This window comes from Aquarana catesbeiana, linkage group LG02 (genome assembly GCF_042186555.1).
Source record: "Aquarana catesbeiana isolate 2022-GZ linkage group LG02, ASM4218655v1, whole genome shotgun sequence".
NCBI classification, from domain to species: Eukaryota; Metazoa; Chordata; class Amphibia; order Anura; family Ranidae; genus Aquarana; species Aquarana catesbeiana.
The window spans coordinates 692,350,588-692,367,047 of record NC_133325.1 but is presented as its reverse complement, the minus strand read 5'-3'; the positions used below and the strand labels follow the sequence as shown (position 1 = coordinate 692,367,047).

At 42.8% G+C, this 16,460-nt stretch overlaps 1 protein-coding gene across 16 annotated transcripts in view; it reads left to right on the top strand.

Annotated features, from left to right (window-relative positions):
• Positions 1-16,460, top strand: part of MYO18A (myosin XVIIIA) — a 498,725-nt gene that overhangs the window by 62,063 nt on the left and 420,202 nt on the right. For all 16 annotated transcript variants that reach the window (XM_073616822.1, XM_073616821.1, XM_073616820.1 and 13 more), the window contains exon 2: positions 7,435-8,555. In XM_073616822.1, the coding sequence (XP_073472923.1) occupies positions 7,536-8,555 (1,020 nt within the window). In that variant the 5' untranslated portion in view covers positions 7,435-7,535. The remainder of the gene's footprint in view (positions 1-7,434; positions 8,556-16,460) is intronic.

Here is a 16,460-nt window from a genome sequence, read left to right as displayed (position 1 = left end):
TCACATGCTGATTGTCTGTCTCAGTGTTCACGCTGCACAGCTCCTCCAGCCGAGCTCCAACTAGGATGGGATGGGGGGCTCTTCCTGCAGGGATATTCCCCCCAAGATTAGGGGGGGCCGCAGTGGTCTGTGAGGCGGTAGTATACCGCACTATCGCCGCCGCCATTACCATGTGGAAGACCCCATCATCTGCCGGCCTCTCTCCTTCCTCCTCCACCCCAGCCTCCCCTCCACGCTTGTCCCGGAGGGTCGGCTCGCGTGGGAAAGCGCACGTTTTTGAAAAAACGAGGGGGGGGTGGTCAGAGGAGGGGGGGGCGGAGCGTCAGCCCACATCGCCGGCTGCACAGGCTATAAGAAGCACACTTTTCAGGTGCACACAGCCTATGGAGGGACACAGAGCTGACGGTCGCATGTAAGGTGGGACACAGGCATTCTCCTAGGCAGCATTTACTAAGAAACACTTGACTGGGCATTGGTAGCAGTGGCAGTTGCTGGACTACATCGCTCAGCAGTCAGTGTTTCATTTTTGTGATACTTCCACCTTGTTTGCTTTGCACTATGGGTAGAAGAGATACAAATACCCCAAAAACCAGAGGCTCTAGGGGATCTCCCTCAGGCTCTGAGGACCCCCCTTCTGCAGCACCTTCCCCCCCCCCGAAGGACCTGGGATGGCTGGACAGGGAGAGCCGTTGGGGTCAGGGGCTGCATCTGCTTCTGGCACTTCAACCCCTGTATACATTACGCAGGAGGTTTTTCCCTCAACCATTAATGGACTAGAGGAAAGATTAATGGCCTTAATCGCATCTTCACTCAGTGGAAGAAAACGCACTAGGTCTTCCTCTGTTACCCAGGACCCTCAGGCAGAGGAACTCTGGGGAAAAAGGAGAAGAATCCCTTTCAGAGGATTGGGATGGGACTGATGAGTCCTCCTCTGAGGAATCAAGTGGAGAAGGGCCCTCTTCAGCTTCTCAGGATGAGAAGGTCTTAGTACAGATCCTTGCTGGATTGGTCCGCTCCACATTTAAGTTACCCGTATCCGAGCCAGTTAAAGAACCCTCTTCTTCTTTGGGGTCACTGAAGCCTCCTCAAACAACACATGCTTTTCCTGTTCATAATTTGCTAGAAAAGCTCATTTATTCTGAGTGGGATCACCCAGATAAACGTTTTTTTCCGCCTAAAAAGTTTTCAACACTTTATCCTATGGAAGAAACGTTTAAAAAAGATGTGGGGGATACCGGCCGTTGACGCTGCCATTTCCCCTGTACATAAAAGTTTGACTTGTCCTGTAGACAATGCTCAGGGATCCTGTTGATAAAAAAATGAAATCCCTGTTGAAGGATATTTTCTCCTTAGCAGGTTCAGTAGCTCAACCTGCAGTGGCAGCGATCGGAGTCTGTCAATACTTAAGAGACCATGTTAAGCAGGTCCTTAAAGTTCTACCTGAACAGCAGGCCCAGGGGTTGGCTAACCTTCCAGCGGCCTTATGTTTTGCTGTTGACGCCATCAGAGATTCTATCATCCAAACCTCTCGTCTTTCACTTGGGTTGGTGCATATGCTTAGAAAAATTGGTCAGCCGAAGCACCATGTAAGAAACTTCTGGCTGGATTTCCATTTCGCGGTGCAAGGCTGTTTGGCGAGGATTTGGACAATTATATCCAAAAGATCTCTAGTGGGAAAAGCACTCTCTTACCTGTTAAGAAAAGGAGTAAGCGTCCCTCTTTCAAATGGGCTCTTTCCCCAGTGCCAGGAGCATCAGCCTCCAGGCAGTCGCGACGGCCTCCTCCGTCAGGGTCTAGAAATAAATTTCAGAGTCGACCCCAGGGACAAAAGAAGTCCTGGGGGAAGAAGCCTACTAGACAAGACGCTAAAGCCTCTTTATGAAGGAGCGCCCCCGCTCGCTCGGTTGGGGGGAAGACTGCTATGGTTCTCAAAGCTCTGGCAGGAGGAATTCCAGGACAGGTAATCTCCACGGTAACTCTAGGTTACAAACTGGAGTTCCAGGAATTCCCCTCTCCTCGTTTCCTCAGATCAAGTGTCCCCAGAGATCCAGAGAAAAAGCAGTCGCTCCTTCTAGCGTTTGAGCGATTATTGTCGCAAAAAGTCATCATGGTGGTTCCCACGAAAGATCAAGGATTGGGATTTTATTCCAACCTTTTTACCGTACAAAAACCAAATGGAGATGTCGGACCCATTCTGGATCTAAAGGATCTGAATCGATTCCTAAGGATTCGATCCTTTCTCATGGAATCAATTCGGTCAGTAGTCTCCATCCTACAGGGAGGAGAATTTCTGGCATCAATAGACATCAGAGATGCATATCTGCATGTACCCATTTTTCCTGCTCATCAAAAGTACTTGCGCTTCGAAATAGAAGGGTGCCATTTTCAGTTTGTGGCTCTGCCTTTCGGGCTAGCCACTGCACCTCGAGTGTTTACAAAGATCTTGGCTCCTCCTGGCCAGATTAAGGGCTCAAGGTATAACTGTCATAGCATACCTAGACGACCTGCTCTTGATAGACCGGTCGGTAGCCTTTTTGAGCGGGAACTTGATGACCACAGTCAACTACCTGGAACACCTAGGTTGGATTCTCAACCTAGAAAAGTCCTTCTTAAAACCAGTAAGAAGACTGGAGTATTTGGGTCTGGTCATAGATACAAGCTAAGAGAAGTTATTATTACCTCAGGCAAAGATCACTGCCTTAAGAGAGCTGATTCTGGTAGTCAGGACCAAAAAGGGTCCTTCTGTCCGCCTTTGTATGAGGCTCCTGGGAAAGATGGTAGCTTCATTCGAAGCAGTTCCCTATGCTCAGTTTCATTCAAGACTACTGCAACACAGTATCCTGTTGGCCTGGAACAAGAAGGTTCAGGCATTAGATTTTCCGATGCACCTGTCTCGTGCAGTGCGTCAGAGCCTCAGTTGGTGGTTAATGCCCAAAAGCCTGCAGAAAGGGAAATCCTTTCTACCAGTTACCTGGACGGTGGTAACAACGGATGCCAGTCTTTCGGGTTGGGGAGCAGTTCTGGAACAGTCTGCTGTCCAAGGGGAATGGTCCAAAACCGAGATGACCTTACCCATCAACATTCTCGAGATCCGTGTGGCATATCTAGCCCTAAAGGCCTGGACTCTCAGGCTACAGGGTTGCCCGGTCAGGATCCAGTCCGACAATGCCACAGCAGTGGCTTATATCAAACATCAAGGAGGCACCAGGAGTCGAGCAGCTCAGAGAGAAGTGAACCAGATTTTAGTCTGGGCAGAAAAGCATGTGCCATGCATATCAGCAGTTTTCATTCCAGGGATAGAGAACTGGCAGGCGGACTATTTAAGTCGCCAGCAGTTAGTCCCAGGGGAATGGTCTCTTCACCCTGACGTCTTTTGGGCCATATGCCAAAGATGGGGGATTCCAGATGTAAATCTCTTTGCATCCAGATTCAACAAAAAGATCGTCAAGTTTGTGGCAAGAACAAAGGATCCTCTTGCATGCGGGACAGATGCGTTGGTGATTCCGTGGCATTGGTTCTCACTGATTTATGCATTCCCTCCTATTCTACTACTGCCACGACTCCTTCGCAGGATCAGGCAGGAAAAGAAGTCAGTTCTTCTGGTGGCCCCAGCTTGGCCCAGGAGAGCTTGGTATGCAGAAATAGTAAGGATGACAGTAGGTTCCCCGTGGACCCTACCGTCACGTCCAGACCTGTTATCTTAAGGTCCAGTGTTCCATCCTGCCTTACAAACGCTAAATTTGACGGTTTGGCTATTGAAACCCACGTTCTGAAGAGTCGTGGGCTTTCAGGTCCTGTAATTTCTACCTTAATCAATGCAAGGAAGCCAGCTTCCAGAGTGATTTATCAGAGTCTGGAAAGCTTATGTATCCTGGTGTAAATCCAGGGGTTGGCATCCCAGAAAATATGTAATAGGTAGAATTCTTGACCTTCTACAAATGGGATTAGAAATGAAGCTGGCCTTGAGTACCATCAAGGGCCAGGTCTCGGTCTTATCAGTATTATTCCAACGGCCACTTGCTTCACGTTCTTTGGTCCGAAACTTTATGCAGGGGGTGACGTATCTTAATCCTCCGGTTAAGGCTCCCCTAAACCCCTGGGACTTGAATTTGGTTCTGTCAGTTTTACAGAAACAGCCTTTTGAACCAATACGTCAAATTCCCTTGGTCTTGTTGACAAGAAAGTTCATTTTTCTGGTAGCCATTTCTTCTGCTCGAAGAGTATCAGAATTAGCAGCTCTTTCCTGTAAAGAGCCTTATTTAATCATACACAAGGATAGAGTGGTATTGCGCCCTCATCCTAGCTTTCTACCGAAAGTGGTTTCAGATTTTCATCTAAACCAAGATATTGTTCTGCCTTCCTTTTTTCCAGATCCCTGTTCTACGGAAGAAAGGTCACTACATTCTTTGAATGTAGTAAGAGCAGTCAAGGCTTATCTGGAAGCAACTGCTCAAATTCGCAAAATGGATGTTTTGTTCGTACTGCCAGAAGGTCCCAATAGAGGACAGGCAGCGTCAAAATCTACCATTTCTAAATGGATTCGACAAATGATTATTCAAGCTTACGGTTTGAAACAGAAAATTCCTCCTTTTCAGATCAAGGCACACTCCACAAGGGCTATTAGTGCTTCTTGGGCGGTGCATCACCAGGCCTCTATGGCTCAAATCTGCAAGGCCGCAACCTGGTCTTCAGTCCATACATTCACCAAATTTTATCAGGTGGATGTGGGAAGGCATGAGGATCTCGCCTTTGGGCGTAGTGTGCTGCAGACAGCTGTGCGAGGTCCTCAGGTCTGATTACACCCTACGTTGTGTGGTCCCCTCCCCTAAGATAGCATTGCTCTGGGACGTCCCATCAGTAATTACTGAGGCTCTGTGTCCCGTGATGTACGAGAAAGAAAATAGGATTTTTTAGAACAGCTTACCTGTAAAATCCTTTTCTTTTGATGTACATCACGGGGCACAGAGGTCCCGCCCCTCTTCTAAAACACTTATATTGCTTTGCTACAAAACTGAGGTATCCCTGTAAGGGGAGGGATTATATAGTGGGTTGAACTTCCTGTTTAGGGTGTGCCAGTGTCCAATCACCTAGTGATACCCTATATAACCCATCGTTATTTACTGGGGCTCTGTGTCCCGTGATGTACATCAAAAGAAAAGGATTTTACAGGTAAGCTGTTATAAAAAATCCTATTTTTCTCTTCAGTACCAGACTCTTCTCTTTGGGCATTCAAGGGTGTGAGGTACTTCAAACACACCTGCGAAAATGGCTCTCTGAAGTCTTATTTGACAAATTAAAGCAACAGTTTGGTCTTCCTAACCCCTATTTTTTCAGATACCTGCAGCTCTACCATGTGCATCAATCGCAATTTGGGGTGTCTGCACTAGATCATACTCCATCCAGAGTTAAATCATTTTGGAGAGATGATTTCTTAAATAAACCCTTGTCCAGTATTTTCAAGGCCTTGTTGCCTTCTATACGTTTTTGGTCTGGACCGGTCACATTCTAAATGGCAGGTGGAAGTGCCGGAACTGGTTGGAGAGTACTGGGAGGATATATAGGACTATCCTTTTCTCCAGTTGGTTTCTGCCAGTTACAGGTTGATACAATTTAAAATACTGCATAGAATTTACCTCACACCACAGAGATTACATGAAATATATCCTAACATTTCCCCTAATTGCTTGGAGGTGTATGGGTGATTTGGCTGGCTACCTGCATGTTCTGAACTTGCCCCTAGAGACAGGGATTTTGGTCTGAACTCCTCCACTTTATTTTTGATCTGACTACTATCCAAATCCTCATGTGGGTAGACATAAACTATATTGTCAAAAGTATTGGGATGCCTGCCTTTATACACACATGAACTTTAATGGGATCCCAGTATTAGTCTGTAGGGTTCAATATTGAGTTGGCCCACCCTTTGCAGCTATAACGGCTTCAACTCTTCTGGTGTGGCTGTCCACAAGGTTTAGGAGTGGTGTCTATGGGAATGTTTGACCATTCTTCCAGAAGCGCATTTGTGAGGTCAGGCACCGATGTTGTATGAGAAGGCCTGGCTCGCAGTCTCCGCTCTAATTTATCCCAAATGAATTGGGGATTGGACTCTGTGCAAGCTAGTCAAGTTCCTCCACTCCAAACTCTCTCATCCATGTCTTTTATGGACCTTGCTTTGTGCACTGGTGCGCAGTCATGTTGGAACAGGAAGGGCCATCCCCAAACTGTTCCCACAAAGTTGGGAGCATGAAATTGTCCAAAATGTCTTGGTATGCTGACGCCTTCCCTTCACTGGAACTAAGGGGCCAAACCCAACCCCTGAAAAACAAATGATTTGGACCAGTGCACAAAGCAAGGTCTATAAAGGAGGAAAGCCAATAAAAAGAATTAAAAGAAAAAAAAAAAGGTTGTTTACTGTTGTACCTGCCAAAGGATTTGTAATTTTTGTTCAGCTATTCCTGTGATTACATACCTCAGCTCTTCAGTGAAATGACTCTGATGGGACTACCACTCCCTGGTTTACCATTACTTTCCTACATCAGCTCCTTGCTCATAAAGTATGATGCTTGCATGAGGGTTGACTCCCTGCCCAATAACCGTGCTGAAAGCAGGAAGCTGTACCTGTTGAACTGAGAAGTTAGAATTAGGAACTACATTTTCTCATTTGTATGGCTGTGTAGTGTAAAAATGTCTGTAAAATATAGGATTCCTGGTACAGAATTGGATTGGCAGGTAAAGCATAAAGCCATGTGTGTATTTAGCAGTTTGATTGGAGTTACACTTTATTTTAAGTACTGCTGCTATAGATGATTTAATATATATATATTTCCTGATTTCCCCTAATCCTCTGCACATGAGAAATTAGATTGAGCGTGCCTAGTGTCAGCGCTGTGAGCCAAGCAGACTCCATTGCATACCACGTTGGTTCTACCATAACATGTTTCAGCCACTAGAACTGAATTGCATTGTTACGCTCTGTTTATATATGGCCTGGCAGGTATGTGTGAATCAAAAGAGCACTTGAAAATAGTTACAAATATTCTGGCAGGTTAGACCATTTGTATGTGTTTTCAGTTCTGTATTTAGTAGTGTGCTTGAAGTTCTGACATAAAGTAGAGTGAAAATCAAAGGCCTCATGTGCCTTGCTGTAAAAGAAGAAACATTCATATCGTGTTTAATATATAAAATGTATTTGAAGAAATAATTAATGCATTGATTTTTTTAACTGGAATTGCTTTAATTGCGTACATAAGTGAGCGTACTCCTATTTAGCTCCAATAAGTATTTTCCGCAGAAGAGGGCACACAATGGAAATACTGTACTATTGTTAGTGGCAGCATCTGGGTCAGTTTCAGCAGTATTCCTCTGTTTAACCATCCATGAAGTCATTCTTATCTCATTGTGGTCTCTCTCTCTCTTTTTTTTTTCTTTTTCTAGAGAAATATTTATCTATGAGCCTTGGAGAAACATCAGAAGGAGCATTTTGATCGCCAGCGGGTTTCAGATTCTGCACATTGCGTTTATAAAGACATTCCAACATGTTCAACTTGATGAAAAAGGATAAAGAGAAGGATGGAATCAGAAAGGAGAAAAAGAAAGAAAAGAAAGAGAGGATGTCGGCCGCGGAGCTGAAAAGCCTGGAAGAGATGAGCGTGAGGAGAGGATTTTTTAACCTTAATCGTTCATCTAAACGGGACTCAAAGACCAAACTGGAAATATCTAATCCAATACCCATTAAGGTAGCTAGCAGTTCTGAGCTTAACCTTACGGACATTGACTCAGATAATGTCAGCAATAGAGGAAGTGCCCTCTATGATTCTGGACACCTCAGTACTGCTAGCTCCAGTGATGACTTGAAGACTGAAGAGACCTTTAAGGGTAGTGTACTTCAGCGTGCTGCTAAGTTTGGTTCTCTGGCTAAACAAAATTCTACTGGAGTGGCACAAATGGTCAAAAGATTCTCCTTCTCTCAAAAGAGCAAAGATGAAAGTCTGTCTGAAACTTCAACCCCTTCAGAGAATTCTGCTGCTCCTTCCCCACAGGTTGAAATCCGAGCATTTGATGCACAAATCAATCAACACTCTGTGCCTTCAGTGCAGGTGACCCCATCAAACAGCAGTCCGAATGTTGTCAAAGTCCCAGAAGTAGTGGGGAAAACCTTCCCAGCCGATTTGAGGTTGCCCTCTGTGCTCCCACCGCAGGCACCGGTACCGAGAGAACTGGAGCTTCAGAGAAGAAACACTGGAGATTTTGGCTTTTCGCTACGTAGGACAACTATGCTAGACAGGGCACCTGAAGGGCAAGTGTATAGGAGAGTTGTCCACTTTGCAGAGCCAGGTGCTGGTACAAAAGACCTTGCATTGGGCTTGGTTCCTGGTGACCGATTGGTGGAAATAAATGGTCGTAATGTGGAGAATAAATCTAGAGATGAAATTGTGGAGATGATCCGCCAGTCTGGAGATACAGTGAGGTTGAAGGTTCAGCCCATTCCTGAATTGAGCGAGCTAAGCAGAAGCTGGTTGAGGAGCAGTAAAGGTCTACGAAAAGAGGCTAGTGATGTAAGTATCGTACTACTGAACTTTTCTAATGCTATGTTTTCTTAACATTTAGAGATGTCTTCTTGCAAGTGTTCCAAGGTATTGCAGTTATTATAATACTGCATCCAATTTGTCCCGAGTGGTTATTATTGAGAAGCCTCTTAAAGAAAAGTTTGGCTATTTATTTACTCTTCTTTATCAGTGTATTCTTGGTTATGGTCGGAATGGTTTTCCACATTTCCGAAATATATATAATTAACCATTAAAAGCATGACATCTATCTTGTGTGTCTTCTCTATATATTTGCAGATGGAACACTGTTTTAGTGATTGCTTTACCATGCCCTAGGTTTTCTCAGCCCTGTGTAGTTTGGGTTGAAATATGTTACTTCTAGCTTGTGGTGTTTTGTTTCAATACAGATTTAAAAACACACTTGTGATTAGTTAAACTGGATTCATGTAGGATTTTTTCCTGTAGAATGTAATATCTCATTTTCTAAAGGTACCTATTAATATGATGCTTATAGGCATTCTTGTGAATCATAGTAGTCAATTGGCATTTATGGATTTTTCTGACCTATAGAAATTGTTCTTTCAAAACAGTCTGGTCTCTGGATGGGTCTGCTGAGAGCACAGACCTACACATTTGTGCAGTACGAGTTTGAATATCTATTAACCAATCTGTTACGAATGTTTAGTAGATGAGCTATCCATACATGATTGAAATTCTGTCTAGTGTTTACGGCATATCTGAACATGTTCTAGAAAAATGCGAGTTGCCTGATTGCTATGAGTTTAATGCTTCTCCATTTGTTTTTTTTCTTGATTTTTTTTTTTTTAATGTTTTACTATCTTTGTCTGTAGTTAGTTCTGCATTCACATGAAATGCACTACACGAAAGTCCATTGAACGTCTTGTGATGTATAGATGGAATTATGTGGGTGTTATATGTACAACTTTTCCAGTTCAACATTTTTTTAGTAGCATAGTAGTGCTATTCTACACTATCCAGCTATAATATGAATTCCTAGTTTGAAGAAAGCAATTATGATGTTTGCTACCTTTTTTGCACTTGACCTACAGTATTGTGTGATTCTGACTGTAGAATACCCATAAGGTTTTCAGCCCTTCCACACTCTACAAATCCAAAATAACTGAAAAAAAGCTTTAACTTGCATTTTGTTTTTTTGCTTTTTTTATATCTCCCTAACTAGATATTTGAAAATTCAGGAGTACAGTCTTCTGATTCCTGACAGTCACTGGTGTAAATCGCATCCTTCACAGTTACTACAGCAGCAGGCTGAGATTGTGATTCCTGACTCACTAGGAGTTCCGTTTCAAATTCCAATATGACAACCACACACACCACTAAACCTTTCTCTCCCTAGTTACTGCTGGAGTTTCACATTAATATAACGAAAGTCATAGAATAAGGGAAAATAAAACCATATGCATAACAGCAAAACTGAAAATTATATCTGAGTGTTTCTAAGACTTGGCGTGTTGCATGTATCTATTTTCTTGATAGAATAAATATTGGAATCCATAGGATAATCTGAGTTATGTGACAATTCGTGTAAGGCCCCATGCACACGAGACGCCGGTGCAAACTCTGCTGAACACATGTTTTTAAAAGCTGAAACTGGCATTTAGAAACGCCGTTTTGCCACATTTGCATGCCGCGTTTAGCAACGTTTTACCGAGTTTGCGCCTAGAAGCGTTTAGTTAAGATAACATCATAAGACCCTCCCCAAGCTCGAAAAACAGTATTATTTAACTCTCAGCCATTTTGTGAAACCAGAGTGTGTAGCAGCAGCTGAGAGAGCAGCAGTGTACTTGTATTTAGCATGTCACTTGCCACGTCACCTGCCACAAGTTGCGGATTGTCATTTGCCACGTCACCTGCCACAAGTTGTGGATTGTCCACTTGCCACGTCACCTGCCACAAGTTGTGGATTGTCCACCTGCCACGTCTCTTGCCACTTCACTTGCCACGTCACCTGCCACAAGTTGGATTGTCCGCTTGCCACATCACTTGCCATGTCACCTGCCACAAGTTGTGGATTGTCCACTTGCCACGTCACTTGCCACAAGTTGTGGATTGTCCACTTGCCACGTCACTTGCCACAAGTTGTGGATTGTCCACTTGCCACGTCACTTGCCACAAGTTGTGGATTGTCCACTTACCACGTCACTTGCCACAAGTTGTGGATTGTCCACTTGCCACGTCACTTGCCACAAGTTGCGGATTGTCCACTTGCCACAAGTTGCGGATTGTCCACTTGCCACGTCACTTGCCACAAGTTGCGGATTGTCCACTTGCGATGTCATCTGCCACAAGTTGGATTGACATTTGCCACGTCACCTGCCACAAGTTGGATTGACATTTGCCACGTCACCTGCCACAAGTTGTGTATTGTCCACTTGCCATGTCACCTGCCACAAGTTGCTTGTTTAAATCTAACAACATATTGGTCAAATTCCAATTATACTTCAGATAACAGCAATACTAGTGGTGTATTGGATTGGATGAAGGGCTCATTAGGGTATATAAATGGTCTATGAATCATTGCAAGCAATTACAATTGTTTAAAATATTTTTTTGTAATGGTTTTTCATCATTTGCCATAATTTTTGAGATTTTTAATGTCAAAAAAATGGGGCACCTTTAAAAACGCTTATAAACGGTACCCGCGTTTTGCCGCGTTTGGGTCTGAAACGTGGAAAACGTTTGCGTCTGAACCCATTTTTCTTTTTACTTCTGGAAAAACGAGGTTAAATGCAACTGTGTACATGGACACATAGGATAACATTGAATGCGTTCAGGGGCCGTTGAAAAAAGTGCCAACTGCCTCTGAACGCGAGTTTAACAGCTTCTCGTGTGCATGAGGCCTAACCGATAAGACTTTCAGTTCTCTGTTTTCTGTGTATATTGCCTCAGCTGATGCATGCAGCCAGAAATTCGGAGAACTGGAAGTGATCAGTGTCCTCTTACAATACACAGAGGAGCTACTGCAGGTTGAAGCTCTGATTCTACTACAGAAATTGTAAAGGCTTTGACTACCAGAACCCAGGAAAGTTTTTACTGAAATAGAGAAGCTCTGATTCTTAGTGGGGATTCCAACCAGTCAGACTTGGGCAGGAAAACTAACAATTTGTATTGTATTTTTCCATATCCACTGAGAAATGTTATGGTTACCTTGTGTCAGTCACATGGCTCATAACAACGTGACCAAGAATAATGCTGAACAAAATGTGTTATATAGTACGTCGCCTGCTTTTGTCTTGAAACGAATCTGTATTTTATCCATTTAGGACAAAAGTTTCTGAATACCCTGTCCTATTGGCGGTACTTTCCTTCCTACATCCAATTCACTTACCAAAGCCCCATGGCATACCTGTGTTTGAGCATCCAAATGCCAGGCTCAGGGGGGCAATGGAAGGGTTCCTAACCTTGCGTAAGCTGAAACCCAAAGCCAATCTGAAACTTAAGCTGCATTCACACCTGTTTTCAGCAAATAGAAACATTCGTTATACGCCCGAAAAAATGCCCAACAAGCAAAATCCCATTCATTTCAATGGCACCTGTTCACATCTGAGCGTTTTGTCACCTGAAGCAAAACGTCTCAAAAACGCCCTAAGCTCAAAAAAGAACATGAGCTTCTTTGGGGCAGATTATAGGCGTTTTTCTGCCTTTTTACATTGGTGATCTGAACAAAAACGCAGAAAAATTGCGGTAAAATCGATGTAAAACCGCACAACTTTGAAACACTCAGGTGTGAATGCAGCCTTACAAAAGGGATTCTGGTAGGATAATTGGGTGGCAGGGGAGTGAATGGAAAATAAGCATCAGTAGCAGAGGTGACGGGCTGTACAGCAAAAATGTCTGTCCGTTTAGGTCATTGTACAGGTTCCCTGATTCACCACAAGAAAAACAGAAATGGAAGGCGCGCACACCTAATGCATTACCAAAGATAGTTTAATAATAAGACATTTTTATATAAAAGTGGGTACTCACAAAATGCAACTGACAAAAGGCCATAAACACAGCGCATGGACATGCACAGAACACGGGGTACAGCTAATGCGTTTCAGGGGCGCACCCCCTTCCTCAGATCTAGGCGCGCCTGAGGAAGGGGGTGTGCGTTAGCTGTACCCCGTGTTCTGTGCATGTCCATGCGCTGTGTTTATGGCCTTTTGTCAGTTGCATTTTTATATAAAAATGTCTTATTAAATTATCTTTGGTAATGCACTAGGTGTGCGCGCCTTCCATTTTTGTTTTTATTGTAGTTGCTTTCGGTTTACACCATCTGAGGAAGGCAGCATCCACCCAGTTTTGGATACCATATATACTTTTCACACCAACATTTTATCTGACATCTGTTACTCCACACCTTGGAAGACCTATTGGCGCTGGAAGTGACTGTTTTTTGTATCTCTTCCCTGATTCACTGTTTGATTTTGTGTGGTCTGACCATTTAAGTATAATGATGGCCATAGATGAATTGAAATTCAGCCAGTTGAGCATTGGCTAGCCAAATCTTGATCCATGTGTTGATCACGTCTTGCAGTATGCTTCATATAAACTGTTGCTTTGAAGTCTCTGTTAACAAATTTTCTTGCAGTTTGAGTATAATCCTGAGAAGTATTCCTATATGCCTGCAGGCAAACTGGTGCTTAGAAGCTTTTCTTTTGTTTTTTTTTCTTTTTTGTCTTTAATTTGAGGTATGTCAACAGCTGTTATGTACTTTTTAAAGAAAGCTAACATTATCCATTGAGTGTCAGTTTAAAGATATGGGAGCTTCCTGTTGCTGGGTTGAAAGTGACAGTCAGTCATCCTTATCCTTGCTTTACTATTTGATGTGTATGTGTGTGTATATGTATATATGTGTATGTATGTATGTATGTATGTATATATATATATATATATATATATATGTGTATATGTATATGTATATATATATATATATATATATATATATATATATATATATATATATATATATATATATATATATATATATATATATATATATATATTGTGTGTGTGTGTATATATATATATATATATATATATATATATATATAGTTATAGTGGCAGGATGTAAATACGGTATTTGATCAACTGTTCATTATCTGACACCTTTACAAGCTATCCATACTGAATTCAGTTCAGTTGTGTCCTCTGGTTTAGTGTTCTTTGGCTATCTTAATCTTTCTAATTTTACTGATCATTATGAGCTCGAGCCTGTGCATGCCAGGGTATTTAGTTCAAATACTGTCTTTCTCATTCTGCTGTAAATACATCGGTAGCATGGGAGAAAGGCTGTGGAGAGAATGTTGTGAAGAGGTTTCAGCCCAGCTCCTTCGAACTTCAGATCCAAGCTTGTCAAGCCGGGTGGTGGCGATAGGGGGCCACCCACGGATTATTTGTGGCAGATTCAGCAGGAAAGGCCAACGTTCGATCCTGTATGGCCAGCTTCAGGTTGACAGTAATGTGAATGGCTCCTTCTTAGTTTGAAACCAGCTGATCAGATGATTACGGGATGGTAGGATGACAGTTTTTGGGTACTTTGTACCAACTGCATTTAAAATGCATTGTAATAATCTTAGTGAATGCATTATTTAAAAAAAATGTTGGTCCTTTCATTTCGCCCTGATGTTCAGTTTTCTGGCTAAAGTTGACTGTAGTCCAGATGCAGCATTTGCTTATGGAGAAGTCTTTAGTTGCTTATTGACTATACCAGGGGTCTCCAAACTTTCTGAACAAAGGACCAGTTTACTGTCCTTCAGACTTTGAGGGGGCCAGACTGTGGCCAGTGGGAGTAAAAAATGCCTCAGTGTCAGTGGGAGTAAAGAATCCCTTAACGTTGGTATCAGTGGGAGAAATATTACCCCATTGTTGGTTTTAGGGGAAGGAATAGTGCCCCATCATTGGTTTCAGTGGGAAGAATAGGGCCCTGCAGTTGGTGTTAGTGGGATGAATAGTGTCCTATTGTTAGTATCAGTGACAGAAATGATGCCTCATGTTGGTGTAAAAGGAATAGTGCCTTGTATCAGCGGGAGGAATAGTGTCCCAAGGACCTGATAAAGGCAAGCATAGGGACACAGTTTGGAGACCACTGGACTATACTTATTGGCTGTTGTTATTATTATTATACAGGATTTATATAGCGCTAACAGTTTGCGTAGCGCTTTAGAACCTGAGGGCAGACAATACAATTAAATACAGGAGGAATCAGAGGGTCCTGCTCGTTAGAGCTTACAATCTAGTTCATGACTTTTGATATACAGCAATCTTAACATTTGGCAGACCTGTCATTCACAAATAGTGGTCACAGTCTAGTATCCTGACACCCAGAAATATGTAATGGACTTGGCTGGGTATGTTGCTGATGGTTGGTTCTGCAGGTCCCCCCGATGTATGATTGTTATATAAGGTTACTGAGATGCAAACCTTTTTACACGCCACCTTGATTAACAAGCAAGGCAACGACTCTGGCATGTCTTGAAAAGCATGATATTTCACAATAAAAGGTGTGTGATGGATACAGTAAAAGACAATGATGAAGAATGTGAATTCATAAAAGCAAGAGGAAACTGGATCCTTTTACTTGTCCATCCTGTTCCCATTATATGACTCTGAATATAACATGCAATGTGCGACTATTGCAACAACACCTACAAGACCAGTTTGATTTGGTGTAATGGGAAAGCAGATCACAATTACATGAATAGTTTGGTAATAATAAATGTTGCTGTAATGTATCTCACTCTGAAATCCCAGACTGCCTGTGAAATGTGGTGCCGTAATCCTCTTTATCAATGTGTCATTTCAGAGCAACCAATCGAATTCCTACCTTCATTTTCAAATTTGCACTGTGAAAAATACCTTTTGTCATCTGGGCTAATTTACATCTCTCTTCATATACTTTAGTGAATAAAACCTATACTATAATAAAATGTCAGCCACATTCTCATAGTCACCTGCAGGAGCTCATTTAAGGTTTGAGTGCCTTTTCTGAACAATTTTTCCATAGCTACAGTGAGGGAAAAAATAATTTTATCCCCTGCTGATTTTGTACGTTTGACCACTGTCAAAAAAATGATTAGTCTATAATTTGTAATGGTAGGTTTATTTTAACAGTGAGAGACAGAATAAAAACAAAAAACAAAAATCCAGAAAAACGCATTTAAAAAAGTTATAAATTGATTTACATTTTAATGGGTGAAATCAGTATTTGACCCCTTTTGCAAAACATGACAGTACTTGTGGGCAAAACCCAGTAGTTGCCTACCGGGTTTTCACAGCTCTCCTCTTTGCAGATCCTCTCCAAGTCATTAAGGATCTCGAACCTTCAGCTCCCTCCACATATTTTATATGGGATTAAGGTCTAGAGACTGGCTAGGCCACTCCAGGACCTTAATGTGTTTCTTCTTGAGCTACTCCTTTGGCCATGTGTTTTGTTTTGGGTCATTGTCATGTTTGGAATACCAATCCACAACCCATTTTCAATGCCCTGGCTGAGGGAAGGAGGTTCTCACCCATGATTTGAGGATACACGACCCCCTCCATTGTCCCTTTGATGCGGTGAAGTTGTCCTGTCCCCTTAGCAGAACCCCCCCAAAGCATAATGTTTCCACCTCCATGTTTGACAGTGGGGATGGTGTTCTTGGGGTCATAGGCAGCATTCCTCCTCCTCCAAACACGGCGAGTTGAGTTGATGACAAAGAGCTTGATTTTGGTCTCATCTGACCACAACACTTTCACCCAGTTCTCCTCTGAATCATTCTGATGTTCACTAGCAAACTTCAGACGGGCCTGTACATGTGCTTTCCTGAGCAGGGGGACCTTGCGGTTGATGCAGGATTTCAGTCCTTTACAGCGTAGTGTGTTTCCAATTGTTTTCTTGGTGACTATGGTCCA